Source organism: Thamnophis elegans, chromosome 11, assembly GCF_009769535.1.
Source record: "Thamnophis elegans isolate rThaEle1 chromosome 11, rThaEle1.pri, whole genome shotgun sequence".
In the NCBI taxonomy this organism is placed as follows: Eukaryota; Metazoa; Chordata; class Lepidosauria; order Squamata; family Colubridae; genus Thamnophis; species Thamnophis elegans.
The window spans coordinates 34,396,350-34,413,870 of NC_045551.1; the positions used below are offsets into that span (position 1 = coordinate 34,396,350).

General features: G+C 39.3%; 1 protein-coding gene across 1 annotated transcript in view; it reads right to left on the reverse strand.

Annotated features, from left to right (window-relative positions):
- The window catches only part of TBC1D8 (TBC1 domain family member 8), a 42,270-nt gene extending 31,908 nt beyond the window's left edge, over window positions 1–10,362 (reverse strand). The window contains exon 1 of the mRNA XM_032226158.1: window positions 8,953–10,362. Within this exon, the coding sequence (XP_032082049.1) occupies window positions 8,953–9,079 (127 nt within the window). The 5' untranslated portion in view covers window positions 9,080–10,362. The remainder of the gene's footprint in view (window positions 1–8,952) is intronic.
- Between the last annotated feature and the right edge of the window lie 7,159 nt (window positions 10,363–17,521).

A 17,521-nucleotide genomic window follows, 5' to 3' on the forward strand; every position in this document is an offset into this window, starting at 1 on the left:
CCATACAATTTTATCAAAAAGTATCTGATCATTCAAGTCACAACAGCATAACACAAGCTATTAAAAGGATAATATTGCCATACATTAAAAACATCTCAGAAACAACTAAAACACTAGTATAACCACAGTATCACTGTAGCACAGAAACCAACTAAAGCCCTGCAAAACATCTTTAACATCTTAAAGATCCTCTACCCAAGAAGAAGAAGGACCTATCTTCAAATACACAATGGAAGGACTGTAACAGCCACTACAAGTAGTCCTTGACATACAGTATGACTGTAATTGAGCCTGGCCATTGGAGTCATATGTCAGAGTGGTCATAAAACCCAATCTGATTTTTGCAATGGTCATTAAGCAAACACTACAGTAGTAAAATAAATGCCATATTTGTTATGAGAGGATTTTGCTGAAAAATGTAGGTATCTTCCATGTTTATCAAAGCCATCATAAATTGCAGTCATCTGACTGTGGGACATTACAAATGTCTTTAAATGGAACCATGCTACTGAGCGGCTGAAGTGCAGTCATGTGACTGTATTCTCTCAACCATCAGAACTGGGTTATAACTCTTTTTCAGATAGGTTTGAACTTTGAGTGGTTGTAGGACAGACAGGCAAGAGACTAGCAGAGCGCATCCATGAACACCAACTATCCATCAGAAAACATGATGAAAACTCTTAATTTCACAAGGTATGGACAGACTTAGCTATAGTTTCAACTGAGAAGCTGTGAACATCCTAGATCAAAGTAAATCTTAAAAAAAATGCTAAGGAATTCCTGGAAGCCTGACACTCAGACAAATCAGTCATTAACAGGTACATAGAACTAAACATTTACACACCATTTGAATTAGACAATTAAAATATTTAAAAAAGAAACATAAAGACCAGAACAAGCTCCTTATCAGCAATCAACACCTAGATGAATAGGATTAACCCAAGATTAACATCAGATCAAGCAGTAAACATCAGCCTAATCAAAGACTTACCAAGAAGAAAACAATACACCTACCAATACAACAAGCTACTGTATATAACATCACTGAAGATGTTACCTAGTCTGTTAATGAAATGTCTGCAAGCAAAGGACCAAATTCAGAGAGCACCAAAGATTTCACAAATCAAGAAGAGTCAACTCAACTTGAAGGCAATTTGCTTTTATTTACATGGAAAATATAAAATGTAAATACTCATAAAGAAGAAGATTTCATAAAAATTGTTATACAAATTACTATTCTACCAAGGTCAACAATAGAAAAGGAATTAGGTGCCAGATGGCATAACCAATATCAAATTCCTAGGTGAAGTGAAGTAGATAAGGCCAGTCTGTTGCCTGGGCTGAAGCAACTGTCAATTGACAGTTTGTGCAACTGAAAGGAAATTTCTGTAAGATGTGCAAATCAGGAAATAAGTATTGCGAAATTCCCCTAAATACCCATGCACAGGATTGTAGCTATGTCTTTCCAGTGTAGCTACTAATACTGCTTGTACAAGTAATTTTTCATAGTTTTACACAAATACGTGTCAGGCACCACTCCATTCCATAATTAGGAAAGAAGACTAAGAGACTCCATGGTTGGAAATCAAAAGTACTTTTACTAATTATAAATGGGGGGGGGGGGGCAGATTGTCCGAAGCTTGTTCGCTGTTCGCTGAAGACGTCCTTAAGATCCAGATCCAGATATTCCTTCGGAATTTTCTCCTCTCCTGCAATCCTCTCCTGCCCTCTAGCGGCCACTTCAGGAACGTCAGTGATAGGTTGGTCCGGAGAGCCCCCCCCCACTGGAGGCACCTTCGAGCGAACGCGTAAGCGGCCTGTTCGCCAATTTATGTGAGGGTTCCACTTCCGGAGCCATGGGATGCCCAAAATGAGTGGCCTGTCCATGCCAGGTGCGACCACAAAAGAGATTAATTCAGTATGGGTACCCATCCTCATTTCCAAAGGCTCTGTAAAAAAATGGGCGGGCCCCCCCCCGCAATTGATCCGTCTATTTGGCAAAACACAATTGGGGTTTTCAAAGTGCGCAATTTGAGGCCTAATTTCTCCACCATGGCTGGGTTGATCATGGAACGGGAACAGCCGGAATCAAGTAAGGCCAAGAGGGGGCAGGTTCCCCCTCAGGAGGAACTTTTAATTCAATAGGGATTAGCAGGGGCCCCTTGTTTGAACTCACCCAGTGAGGCGATGTGTCGTCATCGGAGTCCTCCGAAGAAGAGGAGGTAGCGTCCGCGTCCCCCTTCAATGGCTGGGCAAAAGGAGGGGGGTTGGAATCCCCAGCGAAAGCCGTTTCCTTCTTCTTCTTGTCAGGTCCTCTGCCAGACTTTTCCTCACGTTTGGGAGGGAGTTGCGCAGAGAGGGGTAATTTAGCACGGCATTCGGGGGCGGTGTGCCCTAATTTACCACAGCGAAAACATGTTAAAGGCCTGGAGAGGCCAGAAGGGGGCCCCCTCGCTTCACTTCGTCGTTTGAAAAGTGATGGAGTGGCTGAAGGGGGGAGGGACTTGGCAGCTCTCTCCTTCCGCTTCCTCCTTTCCTCTTTAGCATAATGGAGACGGGTTAAGTCGAGTTCAGCGTCCGCTGCATGCTCAAACCAAGTGATTAAACGTCTAGGCAGGTTACGATTGACACATTGCTGATAAATGTCTTCATTCAATCCTTCAGCAAATCTGTCCAGTAGAGCGTCCTCCCCCCAGCCTCTCATGTATTGGGAAAGACACTGAAATTCCTGGATGTATTGGGCGACAGGTCTATCGTCTTGTTCCAAAGTTAAAAACTTCAATTTGCTTCGCTTCTCAGTTAACGGGTCATCAAAACGTTGGCGGAAAGCCTCCATGAAGCGGTTGAAATTCCCCAAGAGGGGAGAGCCAGACATATGCAAAGCAGTTGACCATGTAGCAGCCTCATCATCTAATGACAAAAGAACCATTCTGACCCTCATGATGTCAGTTTCAAAGTCTCGGCCATAAATCTCCATGTAATTAAACACCTGCATAAGAAAGGAAGGCAGACTAGCAGTATCACCCTTGTAACGCACAGGCAAGGGAGGGATTTTAGTCATCCGATGTCTTCGGGGGGGAGGCCCTCCTTGGTCAGCAAAACCTCTAGCTGCAGGGGGTGAAGCAGGCCGAGGGGGAGGGGGAGATGTCGGGCGTGGGTAACGTTGCCAATTTCTCCAGTCTCTTTCCTCCTCCCCCCTTTTTTCCCCCAAATAAGTTTGACCCCAATAATCAGGTAATTCACTCCGCTGGGGTTTTCTCATGGGCCCCTGGAGCTGGTAGCTTCGGCATTCTCCTTCATCGCCACCCCTTCTTTCCCCAAAGTACCTTTGGCTCCAATAGTCAGGGAATTCAGTCGACTGGGGTTTTCTCACGGCACCCAGCTCCAGCGAAGGTTGTCTGGGTGGTCTTTGGGTGAGTCCAGCATTCCAGCTTGTCTCTGTCTCTCTTTGTCCCACCGAAGTTGACCATCGGGGTGGGGGGGCAGGTTCAGGCTGGCTGGAAATTTGCAGTTGAAATAAATCTTCGTGCAAGGATAAGTCAGGCGGGCTGGGCTCGTGTAGAGAAAGGTCGGGAGGTCCTACTCCACTGGAATCCGCCCCTCCAACGGCGCCCTCCTCCTCTCTGCTCGGAGAAGACATTATCTCCCTTCTCGGTAGACGTAAATCTCCTGGAAAGGGTTTCTTTTTGAGACTTTGCTTCTTGTCAGGCACCACTCCATTCCATAATTAGGAAAGAAGACTAAGAGACTCCATGGTTGGAAATCAAAAGTACTTTTACTAATTATAAATGGTAAGCGAGCAGTAGCAAAGCAAAGTCTGCTTAATTTGGCGCGAAAGCAATTGATATATAGAATAGCCCGTTCCCCCCCCTTAGGATCAAAGCTCCAGTCCAATCATAAGTCCTTCAAGTGTCAGGTGTGAGATAACTTCAAAAAGACAGGCCGAAAGATGGAATGTCGAGGCCGTTGATGCAGGCGGGAAACACACACGCATGCGCAATCCCAACGTCCGGTACATCCTAGAACATTCCTCCAGCACATCAATTAACCCCTCCCAAATACAAGCCCCCCCCTTCCCGTTTCATGGCAGCTGAAGCAACAGCAAGGCAGAAGCTGACAATACGGTTTCTAAACTTTGTCCTTACTCTCTGGGGCATTTGGAATGGAGAGCTGCTGCTCTACTCAGAAAAGAAAAAAGGAATTCCTGAAGTAAAATGCTATTTCACTAATATTAAAATGGCAAATGATATATATATATATATATATATATATATATATATATATATATATATACACACACACACACACACACACACACACATATATATATATATATATATACACACACACACACACACACACACACACACACACACACACACACACACACACATATATATATATATATATATATATATATATATATATATATATATATATATGTTATATTTATGCTGATAAATAAATAAAGGGAGACTAGTATAGATCTATTTCAAGCTATTTAGCTCTCATCAGCTAGCCATACCCATGCTTGGAATCGAACCTGTGCTCTCTTGCCTCTTAGGCAGATGTGTTAACCATTGAGCTACGGAGCTCGACTCCTTATCAGCAGCCAGGGTGAGAGGTATATACTTAAAGTCACAACCCCTGGTATGCCCAAATATGGGAGGAAGGTCACACTTCCACTCTCTGTCTTCGGCTCGTCACAAGAGACCATCCAGACAGAAACCCAATATTTTTTACTGTTGCCTTTTTTTGTTACATTTGTTATATTTATGCTGATAAATAAATAAAGGGAGACTAGTATAGATCTATTTCAAGACAGAGAGTGGAAGTGTGACCTTCCTCCCATATTTGGGCATACCAGGGGTTGTGACTTTAAGTATATACCTCTCACCCTGGCTGCTGATAAGGAGTCGAGCTCTGTAGCTCAATGGTTAACACATCTGCCTAAGAGGCAAGAGAGCACAGGTTCGATTCCAAGCATGGGTATGGCTAGCTGATGAGAGCTAAATAGCTTGAAATAGATCTATACTAGTCTCCCTTTATTTATTTATCAGCATAAATATAACAAATGTAACAAAAAAAGGCAACAGTAAAAAATATTGGGTTTCTGTCTGGATGGTCTCTTGTGACGAGCCGAAGACAGAGAGTGGAAGTGTGACCTTCCTCCCATATTTGGGCATACCAGGGGTTGTGACTTTAAGTGTATATATATATATATATATATATATATATATATATATATATATATATATATATATATATATATATATACACACACACACACACACACACATACACTGCCTTTAATGTTTTCATAAATATCTCAAGGCAGTAAATATAGCTAACACTCCTTCCTCTTCCTATTTTCCTCACAGCAACAAACCTGTGAGGTGGATTGGGTTGAGAGACAATTAAAGGATCCAATTCACCTAGCTGACTTTTACGCTTAAGGCGAGATTAGAATTCACTTTATATTTGTACAATCTTTCCTATGACTCTTCCTGAAATAGATTATTTTGTAAGACAGGACATATCTTTAGCAGATAATAGTCATGAATCTGAAGTAAAACTTAATTAATAAATAATTTTAGTATGATCAAAAAGTTTTGTTTTTTTAAAAAAAATCAAAATAATATTTTAAAATCCAAGCTATTAAGAGCAGAAAATCTGGGAGGTCTCCACCCTTCTGAGTGTGTTAACACAAACAAAACATATGTGCTAGTCGTTCCCGACTTGGGTGGGGGGGTGTTCATCTCCGTTTCAAAACCAAAGAGCTAGTGCTGTCTGAAGATATCTCTGTGGTCATGTGGCTGGCATGACTAAACACCGAAGGCGCATTGAATACTGTTACCTTCCCACCAAAGGTGGTTCCTATTTCCTACTTGCATTTTTACATGCTTTTGAACTGCTAGGTTGGCAGAAGCTGGGACAAGTAATAGGAGCTCACTCCGTTACTCGGCACTAGGGATTCAAACCGCTGAACTGCCAACCTTCTGATCAACAAGCTCAGCATCCTAGTAAAGAAAAAATGAGCAACCTGGTGCTCCATAAATTTTAGATTATCATAATAGCTTGCTGTTTATGTTAGTAAGGACAAATAATGAAAAAGCAAAATGTCTATGAAGCATTTACACTTTCAGTAAAGCACAGTAGGATTTGGAACCTTTTAGTCTCTCACTGCCATCATGTGATTGCTAAAACACTGTATTTTTCATGAGATCTCAATGCTAAATTTTCTCACAATTAAAGCAATTTTTTAAAATAGGTAAAGCATGACTGCTTCTTTTGGGTAAAGCAGGAATTCTGTTGCTAAAAGATATTATACATAACTATGAACTACAAAAACTAAGGAAATGGATCAATATTTTAAGGAAAAGGAGAATTTTAAGAGAAAATAAAAGAGTTTATGGATGCAATTTGGGAGGCTGTTAACTTTAACTGCATTATATCCGTAAATTTTAAAGTCTGTAATCTTTTCACATTAGTTTCATAAAAGCAGGACATTCCTTCTTATAGTAATCATAATCAGCTATAAAGAATGTCATAATCTTAATCCCTTGTGACAACCTCAAATACACTTTCATGTTTCATCTCTATAAATCTATTCAACAATGTGTTCAGAATTATCACATAATTTCAACTGGAAAATTAACAAATTTCTTAATGACTGTGTATAATGTTAATAGTTTAAAATAAAACTTTTCAGAGAGATTAATACATGAAATTAATACAGTACATGCATATTGTTAAGACAATTGGCACATTACATAATACCCTTCAAATTATATCTTCTCAAACTAGATTTATCAGGATTTGATTGGGGTGGCAAAAAAGAAATAAATTTCAGTAGTCTTAGTTACTCTTTTTGTCATGTGTTTAATATTTAGCATCATGTTTCATCCGAGCATACAATTTAATAGGTGTTAAATAACCACTGCAAATTATTTTTGTAGACTTCAGACTTGTTAATATTTCTTGGGTAAATGGTTGCATCCACATATAGCATTAAATCAGAATATTTAATCACTTGTCTCTTCATACATCATTCTAAACCATGTGACGCTATAGGTTAAAGACACATTAACCAGTGAAATCTATAAATTAATTACATCTGATATAAATAATCTGCAGAAAAATATGAGAAACCTGATAATATAACTAAAGAAGTGATGTAGAAAATGGAATCATCAGAAACAGTGAAAGCTGAAAATAAAAAAATTATCACTTCCGTCTCAATGTTAACATTTCCTATTGCTTAATATTAGCACATGGTATTTATAAGTATATTATTAATATACTCTTTTTGGTACCAGGACAAATAACAAATAAATTGTATTTTTAATAATCAGGACAAAATTGACACTTCTAGCTTAGGAATTTCTGATGTTTTCAGCATAGTTAATTCATAGAGGTACACTGTGTTCAAACATCACTGTTAAGTCATAATGCGATTTGTCTGGCTTTGACATACTATATGGATCAAACATCATTAAAATAAGAGTGCAGTTTAATAACTGAAACTGGTTTATAGACAAAAGAAAATGCAGGTAAGTTAGCGAATAACTTATTTCACAACTAGTTGGCTGGCTGTGAACCAAGTCATTGTGGATTCTTAGTGACCACACAATTATGTGGAAAACTATCATTGTAGTAAAAGAATTGTCAACAATATTAAAAATGATGAAACAGTTTGTTTCTGTAATTAGCATGCTGCAGATAGTTTCACCATGACTATTCTGAACCATGACTGTTGCAGCAGTTAAATAATAAATATTATTTAATACATTATTATTAAGATGCATATTTTCAGATATATTTGAACTGCTTTGTTGAAGAATATTTTTGTGATCTCAAGCGAAATCAATTAAGAAAAAGTGCTTATATATATTTGTTTAGAATAAACTTCTGTATCAATAATTATACCTTCAAAACCTATACTAGAAGTTATAGAAATGAATGTAGGATTTACTTAAGTTTAGTATTTAAAAACGGTGTATCTATTGCTCTACTGTATAGGTGGTGGAGAGGTTTACATATGGTAATTCTTGAAAATGTTTACCTGCTTTGTTCCATGCTACAACCCATCTTAAATACATCTATTATTTCCTTCCAAATAGTTTCAAGTTCAATTTCAAGTTCTCTCTTGTGAACTGTGCTCTTCAAATAAATTTCTCCGATTCCCCCCTTTTTCCCCTCAACAGTTGTGAGGTACCCAAACAACACATCCAAGATTTTATTTTTTAGGGTCTTGCAAGAATCAGGTTTTCAGAAACCACAAAGTTTTCTTTTATATTCTGTGTTTTTACAAATGGACTTTACACTGCGAGACAGTATAGAAAGACAGAATTAGGTATCTATACCATCCCCAACCCACCCGCCTCCTTCGGAGGAAAAGGAAAGCCACTATTTACAGACCAAGCCTAGGAAAAGTATTCCGCTTCGACATTCTTTTGCGGGGCTTCCTGGCTGAGTCTGCCTAAGCAGGGGCTTTTTTCCCCTCCTGCTCTTCTTTCCCACTTCGGGCACAGGAGCGGCGGCCTTTCACTCCTCATCCCCCGCGGAAGTTCCTTCCTCCGCCTCCGCCTCGCTGCCCCTCAAGAGAGCGCCGGGATGTACAAATGGGGAGGCAGCAGAGGCTCTCTTGCGGCACCTCGAAGTCCAGGAGACCCCTTGGTGGGACAACAAGGGAAGCCCGATGGGCCTCCCTCTGGAAGAGGGCGAAGGAATGGGGTCGTCTTCCCAGGCCAAAGGACCGACCACCACCCGCTCCTCTTGCACCTGAGGGCTTCACAAGCAACTCCTACGCCTTTCCCTGCTGGTTTGCGTGCGGCTGCCTGGAAGGACTCGCTCTCCCTCCGCCTCTCCGCCCAGGGCCCGGTTCTGCCCCTTCCCGCCCCAGCCGGCGGGATCGGCCGAACGACACCCCTCCCCCGGGGAGCTCCGTACCGGTGAACCGACCGCTACCGTCGCCGTGTCCCCGTCGGCGCTGCAGTACGAAGTAGCCACTATTTTTCTGGGTCACCCAAAGCTTGAGGGCGTTTTTCAGGAGCACCTCCTCGGGCTTCAGCCACATCTTCCCGCCGAGCTGTAGCTCGCCCCGCTACCAGGGTCACATCGCCCGCCACAGCTCCAGCCGCGCCCGCGAGAGAGAAAGCGAGAGAGCGGTTCAGTCCCTCTCCCTGCCTCCCTCCGCCCCGGGTCCGGGGGAGGAGCCGCCGCTCCAGGTCTTTGCCTCTCGAGGGGATGGACGCTCCTTGCCCGGAAGGCTGCCTGGGAGAGCGAACGAGGCGCTGTTCTGGATCGATCGGGCTACATGCGAAGCGGCCCGGTCCCCTCTCCACACACCCCTCCCGTAGCGCGCCTCCGCCTGACAGAGAGAAGTCTGGCCTCCGCGGAGGGGGAACAACGAAAAGAGCCCGCCTGGGTGGTTCGTCTACTAGCCGACTGAGAGTAGGCCTGGCAGAGCTTCCATGCAATCTTGCCTGCTGTCCCAGAGGATAAACCTCTTGGAAACAAGGTTTGGTCGCACCCAGTAAAGAGTGAACACGGGTAGAAAACAGCTTCCTTTCCCTTCCCTGAGATTCAGCTCTTAACTGAAGAGAGAGAGTATGAATAAGTTTATTTATAGGCCGCCCTTTTCCCTGAGGGGACTCAGGGCGGCTAGAGTGGGAGAGCTCTTCTTTTCCAAAGTCAGAAAGGTGTTTTATCAAATGGTTGTCATACTTCTTGGTTAAGAAATGAACCACTGGAAATAGGACCATTATAATCAGGAAATTTAATCGCACCTTAAATAGATTTTTCCATATTCATATTAGTGATTCAGATGGATTATCTGTTTGTTGTGTATACTAGAGGAGGAGTTAAAAAAGAGAGACTGTGTTACTAACAGTAAGAACAAATAGTGAGGGCCAGGCTCAGAAGACCCAAATGACCAACCAAATCACATCAAGAGATTACCTCTGCAATAGATCAACACTTGAACCAAGATGATAGACAATAAGTATGAATGTTGGAAATAATATGTAAAGTTATTGAAATTATAAGCAGGGAAACATAAAAAGATTTCAACTGGACTACATTTTATATGGTGGAAAAAGCTTGCAAAAACAACATGATTAAAAATGTAGTGGCAGTTGGGGCAGAGTCTTGGAAGTTGGTGATCACTCCATTCTAAGTTCTGTGATCAGTTCAGCTTGTACCTGTCAATTCATGTACACATTACATGCAACAGAAGGAGAGACCAGGGAACATACAGATGCAGACAGACATATTAATTTAGTTACATGGAAGTGTAAGAAGTTATCACCCAGCCCTCTCCCTGAAAAATGAAATATCCTAGGAAATATTGAAAAGGCAGAATATTTCTCTGGATGTGAAAAGGAAGAAACATGTTTTAAAAGACAGAATAGCTCCCTGTATCTTCCTGCCCATCCCCACTTTGTCAATGGGCCATTAAGAAGGCCAGGCTAGTCCACTTTACATAATAAAGAGTTCTCCCCTTCAGCTAGGGGATGGGATTAAGGCATGATAATATTGGCCCTTTACCCAACTCACCACATGGCATCTGAGAACTCAACCAAACCTGGGTTCAAAACGGAGCCTCGAGGTTGCCCCTGCATGGCTCCATGGGAGTCTGACAATCAATCAGAATACAAGCTCAAGATCAAAGGCCAGAGGGGGATAAAACCAGGGACTTAGCATCTCAGTCGGGCCTTCTCTTTTCTCCACCAACATTGAGGCATGTGATCACCTTTTCTGTTCATAACTCAAGCCATGTGGTCCTGTCCACCAATAAACCATCTTTCCAAGCAGCCTCCATGTCTCCAGTGTCTTTTTCCCTACTTGGAGCCAAATCCAGAAGGATATTTCTTTCATCAGAAGAAAACAAAGATCCAATTTACAGTCATTGCTGGTGAAGGGTTTGGGAAGAAATTCAGAAGAAGCCAAGCTGGACATGCTTTTGCCCACTCAAAAGCAGCTCAGGGCTATATCTGGTTGTCTGTCAGCAGGATGACTTTCCAGAAATAGAAAAGAATGAAGCCAAATTTGGGATGATGTGAGAAGCCAAAAAAAGGAAGAATTCAAAAGTTTGCTAGATCCAGGGAAAGACTGCAGTGGGAAAAGATTTGGGGAGGGGGGAGAGAATCCTTCAGTGCATCTCTATAGAAGTTGGTTGGGGAATTCTTGAAGTTGAAGTCCACATATCTTCAAGTTAGCAATAGCAATAGCAGTTAGACTTATATACCGCTTCATAGGGCTTTCAGCCCTCTCTAAGCGCTTTACAGAGTCAGCATATTGCCCCCAACAATCCGGGTCCTCATTTTACCCACCTCAGAAGGATGGAAGGCTGAGTCAACCCTGAGCCAGTGAGATTTGAACAGCCGAACTACAGAACTGCAGTCATTTCATTTTTCATTTTCATTTTATTGACATTTATAGGCCGCCCTTTTCCCTAAGGGGACTCAGGGCGGCTTACATTTCATAGGAGGGGGAGTGTAAGACAGGACACAAAAGAAATGTGAATAAAGGAAAATAACCAATAAAACACAACATTCATCAGTCAGCAGTTGCCAAGTTGCCAAGGTTGAGAAACACTGGTATCATATTGGAATACCTATTCCATTTTTCTTTCCATGTAATCTAGATTGGAGCAGCTATTAAGAGGTTAAGAATTTCCTACTTTGTTTAAATATAACATTCTATTTAAATACAAATACCCTAAATACTGTTTGTATTTTAAATCAACATATACCTAGTTACATATCCACACATTATTTTTACTAACAACCCCCCCCCCCCCCCAAGATGTTGACATGGTTTATGCAGTGCTTTAGACTGTAAGACAAAGGGATGCTTCAAAAGCATAAGGAATTGCAAATGTCCCACCTATCCTTAAAGCAGTAGAGCCTTTTCCAAACTGTGGGGGGAGAGGGGAGGCTGAAGAAATTGCCATGTAGAACTTTAAAATTCATAACCAACACCTTGAATTGGCCCCAGAAACACACTGGCTCACATAATAAAGGTGTTACATGCACCATTTTTGGACACCTTAGATTCCTTGGGCATCCACATTTTGTACAAGCTGAAGTTTCTGGCTACTTTTCAGGGGTAGCCCCATGCATTGCAATAGTCCAAACTAGAGATGATAATACATGTGATTACATCATAGTTGTGAATAAAATCATTGTTTAGTTTTGATTCTCAACATTACGATACTTTTGTCTTTCTCACAACAGCTGCTCATGGAGTTATTTTACTTGAGATCTCCAAAAACACTCAAGATTAGTTCAGGCCATAACTCCATTGGTGTTTATGTGAAGTGAGGATATTTTTTACACAAAGATGGCATTTTCCCTATCCATTTATTTTTTTCTCTTTTTACCACTTTAATTAGCAAGTAGCAGGGGGGAATTAAACATGCAGATGGTTGGCCTCATGCTTGGAAGGATTCTGCCTATTTCTTCAGGCGAAAAGATTATTATAGTATTCTAAAAGGATAACCAAAGGCTACACATTTTGTGTCCTATGATTTTGATTAGGTTTTTTCTTAGAAAATTAATATGCTATTGAGTTGTTAACTAGAGGCCTTCTACAAACATATTGCATAGTTTTGCGGTAGAAGAGGCTCCAGCAGAACGATAGCTCTTGGCAGATGAATATTTCTGAAGTACAAGGCTGTGTTAATTTTGCTACTGGGAAGAACACCTAATGACTTTCCCTCCCCTTAGCCCTTATCGTGCTTCATTATTCATTTATTCAGTCCTAAGTTCAATTGTTATGTTATTTTAAGTGACCTTTATTTTGCTAATTCATTATTTAAACAGCATGCTTATCATTCTCCTAAGTTCATATCTAAAAAATATGAAGTGGGTTCATATGTCAAATATGCAGTTTTGGGGTACTTAATCTGCTCAAAGATATGAATAGAAACTGAAAACTGAAAATTTGCTACAATGATTCCTTTCCAATAAAATTTAAAGCACTCTAAATTATGTTTACTTTTGTCTCATAAATTAACAAGTAACAAGAGTTTGACAAATTCTATCATTTTTTCACATTTCTGCTTACAAAATAAAGTAATTATTTGAAACACATCCAGACTAGTTGTAGCATGATCAATTGATTTCAAAGCTTGTCTTTTTCCTTTACTTTTTGTATTCTTTGTTTGGGATAATTTATACAACATACATACATACATACATACATACATACATACATACAACAAATTATATTAGGAAGCATCAGTTTAGGAAAATGTTGAAAGCAGATGATTACTTTAATGGCAACTTTAAAAGCCTCATTTCATACAGCCTCGGAAAGATAATATAAAGCATTGCTGTATTTTACCAGGAAAACCCCATAGACAGATAAGATAAAATGACTGATAATATAGTTTCGTATAATGGGCCTCTTGGATAAGATAGACTCAATGTTTAGTTTAGTTTAAAGTTTATTTATATGCTGCCCTTTTCTCTGGGGGGACTCAGGGCGGCTCAGAACTTAAAAGGGGGGGGGACAAACTTTTGACATATAAAACAATACATAATTAAAACACAACATTCATACTATTCGGGTGGGTGTGCTACTGAGGAAGAGCTGGGACTCTTTTAAAGTGCCAAAGGTATTTATGACGTAGCAAGATTAAAACTTTTGGAATGTTTAGTTGCTGAAGTTGCCAAGCAGGAAAGAATTCCAAAGTTGCAGAGATAGAATTAGAGTGAGAACACAGAATGTAAGAAGCACGAATTCAAGAAACCACTTTGAAATATGAAATGAATAGACTACACATTGTCACTTTGAAATATGAAATGAATAGACTACATGTTGAAATTTTAGACATTAGTGAATCAAAGTGGCCTGGAATTGGACAGTTGTGCCTGTCAATCTCATTCAAGAAAGAGAAGGAAGAAGAGAAGGAAGAATAACGTTGTTTGCATAATCAGGAAGGATATAGCAGTAACAGTAACCAGTACTTGGTCACAATGTAACCAATAACCAAATAATATTAATTAGACTTTACTGATGATCCTTTAGTATCACAGTCAGTCTTGAAACTGACAAGGAAGATAATGAAGTGGTGAATAAATTCTGCTTCTAGGATCCATCAACTGTAAAAAATCAGAAGTCAAGAAATATTCTGTAAACTTTCAGATTATGATTGTATAATTTTATGGTTTTTATGAAGTTGGTTGGTGTTGGCACATATGCTATGCTATGTCAAAACCAAGCAAACCACATTATGGTTTTGCCTCGTGTCATACAATCTATTACCTCAACTACAGCCTGCTACTTATAAACCGGTGAGGTAATACTGAGTTGTAAACTGAAGTTATTCCAATATGATACAGCAGGACAGTTGACTCCTCCCTCCCCTTTACAGTTTACATGTAGTACATCATGGGTGCCATTCAGTTTCTTTCTTGTACTTTGATTAGGGATATTTCTATCCATTTAAAAGAGCCAGAGTTCCCCACCTGTCTTAGAGAAAAATCATCATTTTTGTTTTATCAAAATGCATATCCTTCTATTGTTTCTACAGTAAAAAAAATCTAAACTATTCTCTTTAACCCTATTGATGATGGAGAAAGAATTACTGTGTTACAGGATCAGTATTTAATATAGGTGACATATCATCATCATCATGTGCAGTTTTATATAGATGAAATTCCAGCTGAAAGTTTGTATTTGTGAATGTGACTGAAAGCTTGCTTAAAATTGACAAAAGCTGAATGTAAAACAGACATCGACTTTTGTGTATATTTTCCTTCCAGGTGATTTAATATTAGGCAGTAATCAACTGATGTCTAAAGCTTGCTTGTCTCCCTGTAAGGGCAATGTTTGAGTTCAACCTGTTTGGCAACTTCCATTACAGCTGTGTGGCATAGATTCTGCTGAATAGGCTGAATGGATGATAATCAGTGCAGTAGCCTGTTACACTTCTATAAATAGGAATACTAAGTCTGATCTTTTGGAATGCCATCAGTGCTATCAATATACATAAAAAGCAGTCTGGACAGTAATTGACCATTTAGGATTGCTTTTAATCAACCCAGGAGGGACAGCCTATTCTGGCCACCTAAGCAGGTTTTAGCTGGCTGATCAGTCTTGATTCAGCTTCTATCACGGGGGAGGAGGGGTTTTTTTGCTGAGCACGTAGCTTATACAAGTGACTTTCTCATGTTGCTTATGGGATAAGGCACTCTAACTGTGATTCAGAGGAGGTAGAGCCAATCTCCAAAATAAAATAGAATTATGAGATTTGGCTGCTGAAATCAACTGCATTCATCTTTCCTTTAAAATACTTCTTTATTTTGTTGCTAACAGTTTCAGGTTATCGATGATATGAATGATAGTAACAGGCAGCAACCAGATCTTTCTCTATTTTAATTTAGCCATGATAAACTGGGGCTCTGAATTATATAAAAATATGTCTGGTGGTAACTGTACTTATTTATTATCTCATGAAGTGATGATCAAAACACAAGATTACATCTGTATGTACATAATCATTTGACTTTAGGTTCTTGTAGTTGATATTTATTTTTACTTAATTGTGTGGTTTTGTTCTTTCTGCTGCTGCTTTCTTGTCTATATTTACAAATGGGCCACCATGTGAATTGTTCAAATAAATAAAATTTTCAGATAAACTTTGGATAGGGAGATGGACAGCATATACATAAATAAATAATAAATAAAGATAAATAGCAATTAAAATTTGGTGTCTAACTGATTTGGGCATTGCCAAGTTGCAACAATTTGGATCCGAGCCTTATATCTTCATGATGTTTATGTCAAATTCACGTGAATCCCAAAATAATATATACAATTCATTTTAACGCAAGGTTGCGTAATGGATAAGAAGAATGTGATCTTCTGGTTTCTTAAATATCTTTTTAAAGTGCATGCTACATCTTCAACCATCATATTCTTCTATATCATTTCTCTACCTTGGAACATAGGACAGACTGTTAATTTGGAAAATGAAATCTGGAAAAAAGTATTGCTAATGATTAATTCCTTTTCAGTCCTCTGGACCATAAAATCTGGAGGGAATCCAAAAATGATTTTGAGGGATGTATTCACTGGCATATGTACTTGTTCCTTACTGCATGGTCTCAGCTGTATATCCCAATGATCTGCCCACCAATTTCCCAATCTTCTCAGTGTGTTTCTTTCTCTTTCTCTCTCACTTATCTTTGCTTCCCTTCCTCCCAAACTAATGCTAATCTTTGAATTTTTAATCTTCTTTCTCCCTTGCAGTATTAAATGCATTTTATTATGTTTTATAGAAGACACATAACTACCCTGTTCCTCTGAAAACAAGACTTCCCCGGATAATAAGTCCAATTGGGCTATTGAGCCCATGTGCTAAAATAAGCCCTCCTCCCAAAATAAGCGCTCCCCGAAAATATTGCAACACAGCAGCAGCCATGAGGTGACCACGCTTGGTGCTTCTTGCACCTCAAAAATAATAAGACCTCCCTGAAAATAAGGCCAAGGGGGTCAAAAGAAAATAAGACCCTGTTTTATTTTTCGGGAAACACAATATTGCTCTGTTTATATAGGTCCAATATCTTCTTCACCCCACTAATTGATTACATAGGGATTTTGCCCTATAATGTTATGGTCAAATACATGAAATATTATCTTCTTATCTATTGTTTAAATATCATTCTTTCTCCATTAAATTATGTTTATGTGACTCCTTTTATGAAACATGTTGCATTCAGTTAGAATTTCTATATGTTGCTGAGTATGGTCTCTTTCAAAACGGTAGCATTATGGGTTTAAATTGTGGGATGCTGCTAAAGCAAGGAACTCACTATATTATATGTATTTAAAAGTTTTGTAAGCAATCTAGAGTCATTTGGTAAGATGGTTGGCATATAAATTATATATTTAAATAATTTAAATATTTAAAAACTTTTTAATCCTGTTTGTAAAGTTGATTAAAATGATGAAGCTCTAGCTGGTTAGTAACATCTAAACCTGAGATCAATTAGCAAATGGCAATTCATAATATTTATGCAAATATTTAAATCTAGGTGCTGATAAAGGAAGAAGGCAGTGTTTCCATATGAGATTAGGACAGAGAAATACCTATCTATGGTTACTTTTTAAATGTTACTTTGTATATTTGCATAATTGTATACAATTAAGGGACTTGAAAACAGAGTCCTCTTTTGTGATATTATCAATTATTTTAAAAACAAAAATGAAGGTTTATATCCATCTACTTCTTTACTACAACACTATGAATTGGTATGTGTTCTTTATTCACATTTTAAACAGTGTAGATATTACACTATTTCCCTTGGACAGCCATTCTGTTTGAAATCAATTCTGTCACTGCTGTGCTTCAGTCATAAAATGAGTTTCAGGAAATATACTATAGATTTTCTGGTGACAACTCTGGAGAGAAATAAACTGAAATTTCATATAGATAAAATGGGTGCCTTATAGTCAGTGGTGGTTCCGGATCCCATTGCAACCGGTACGGTTGCAACGGGGCCTG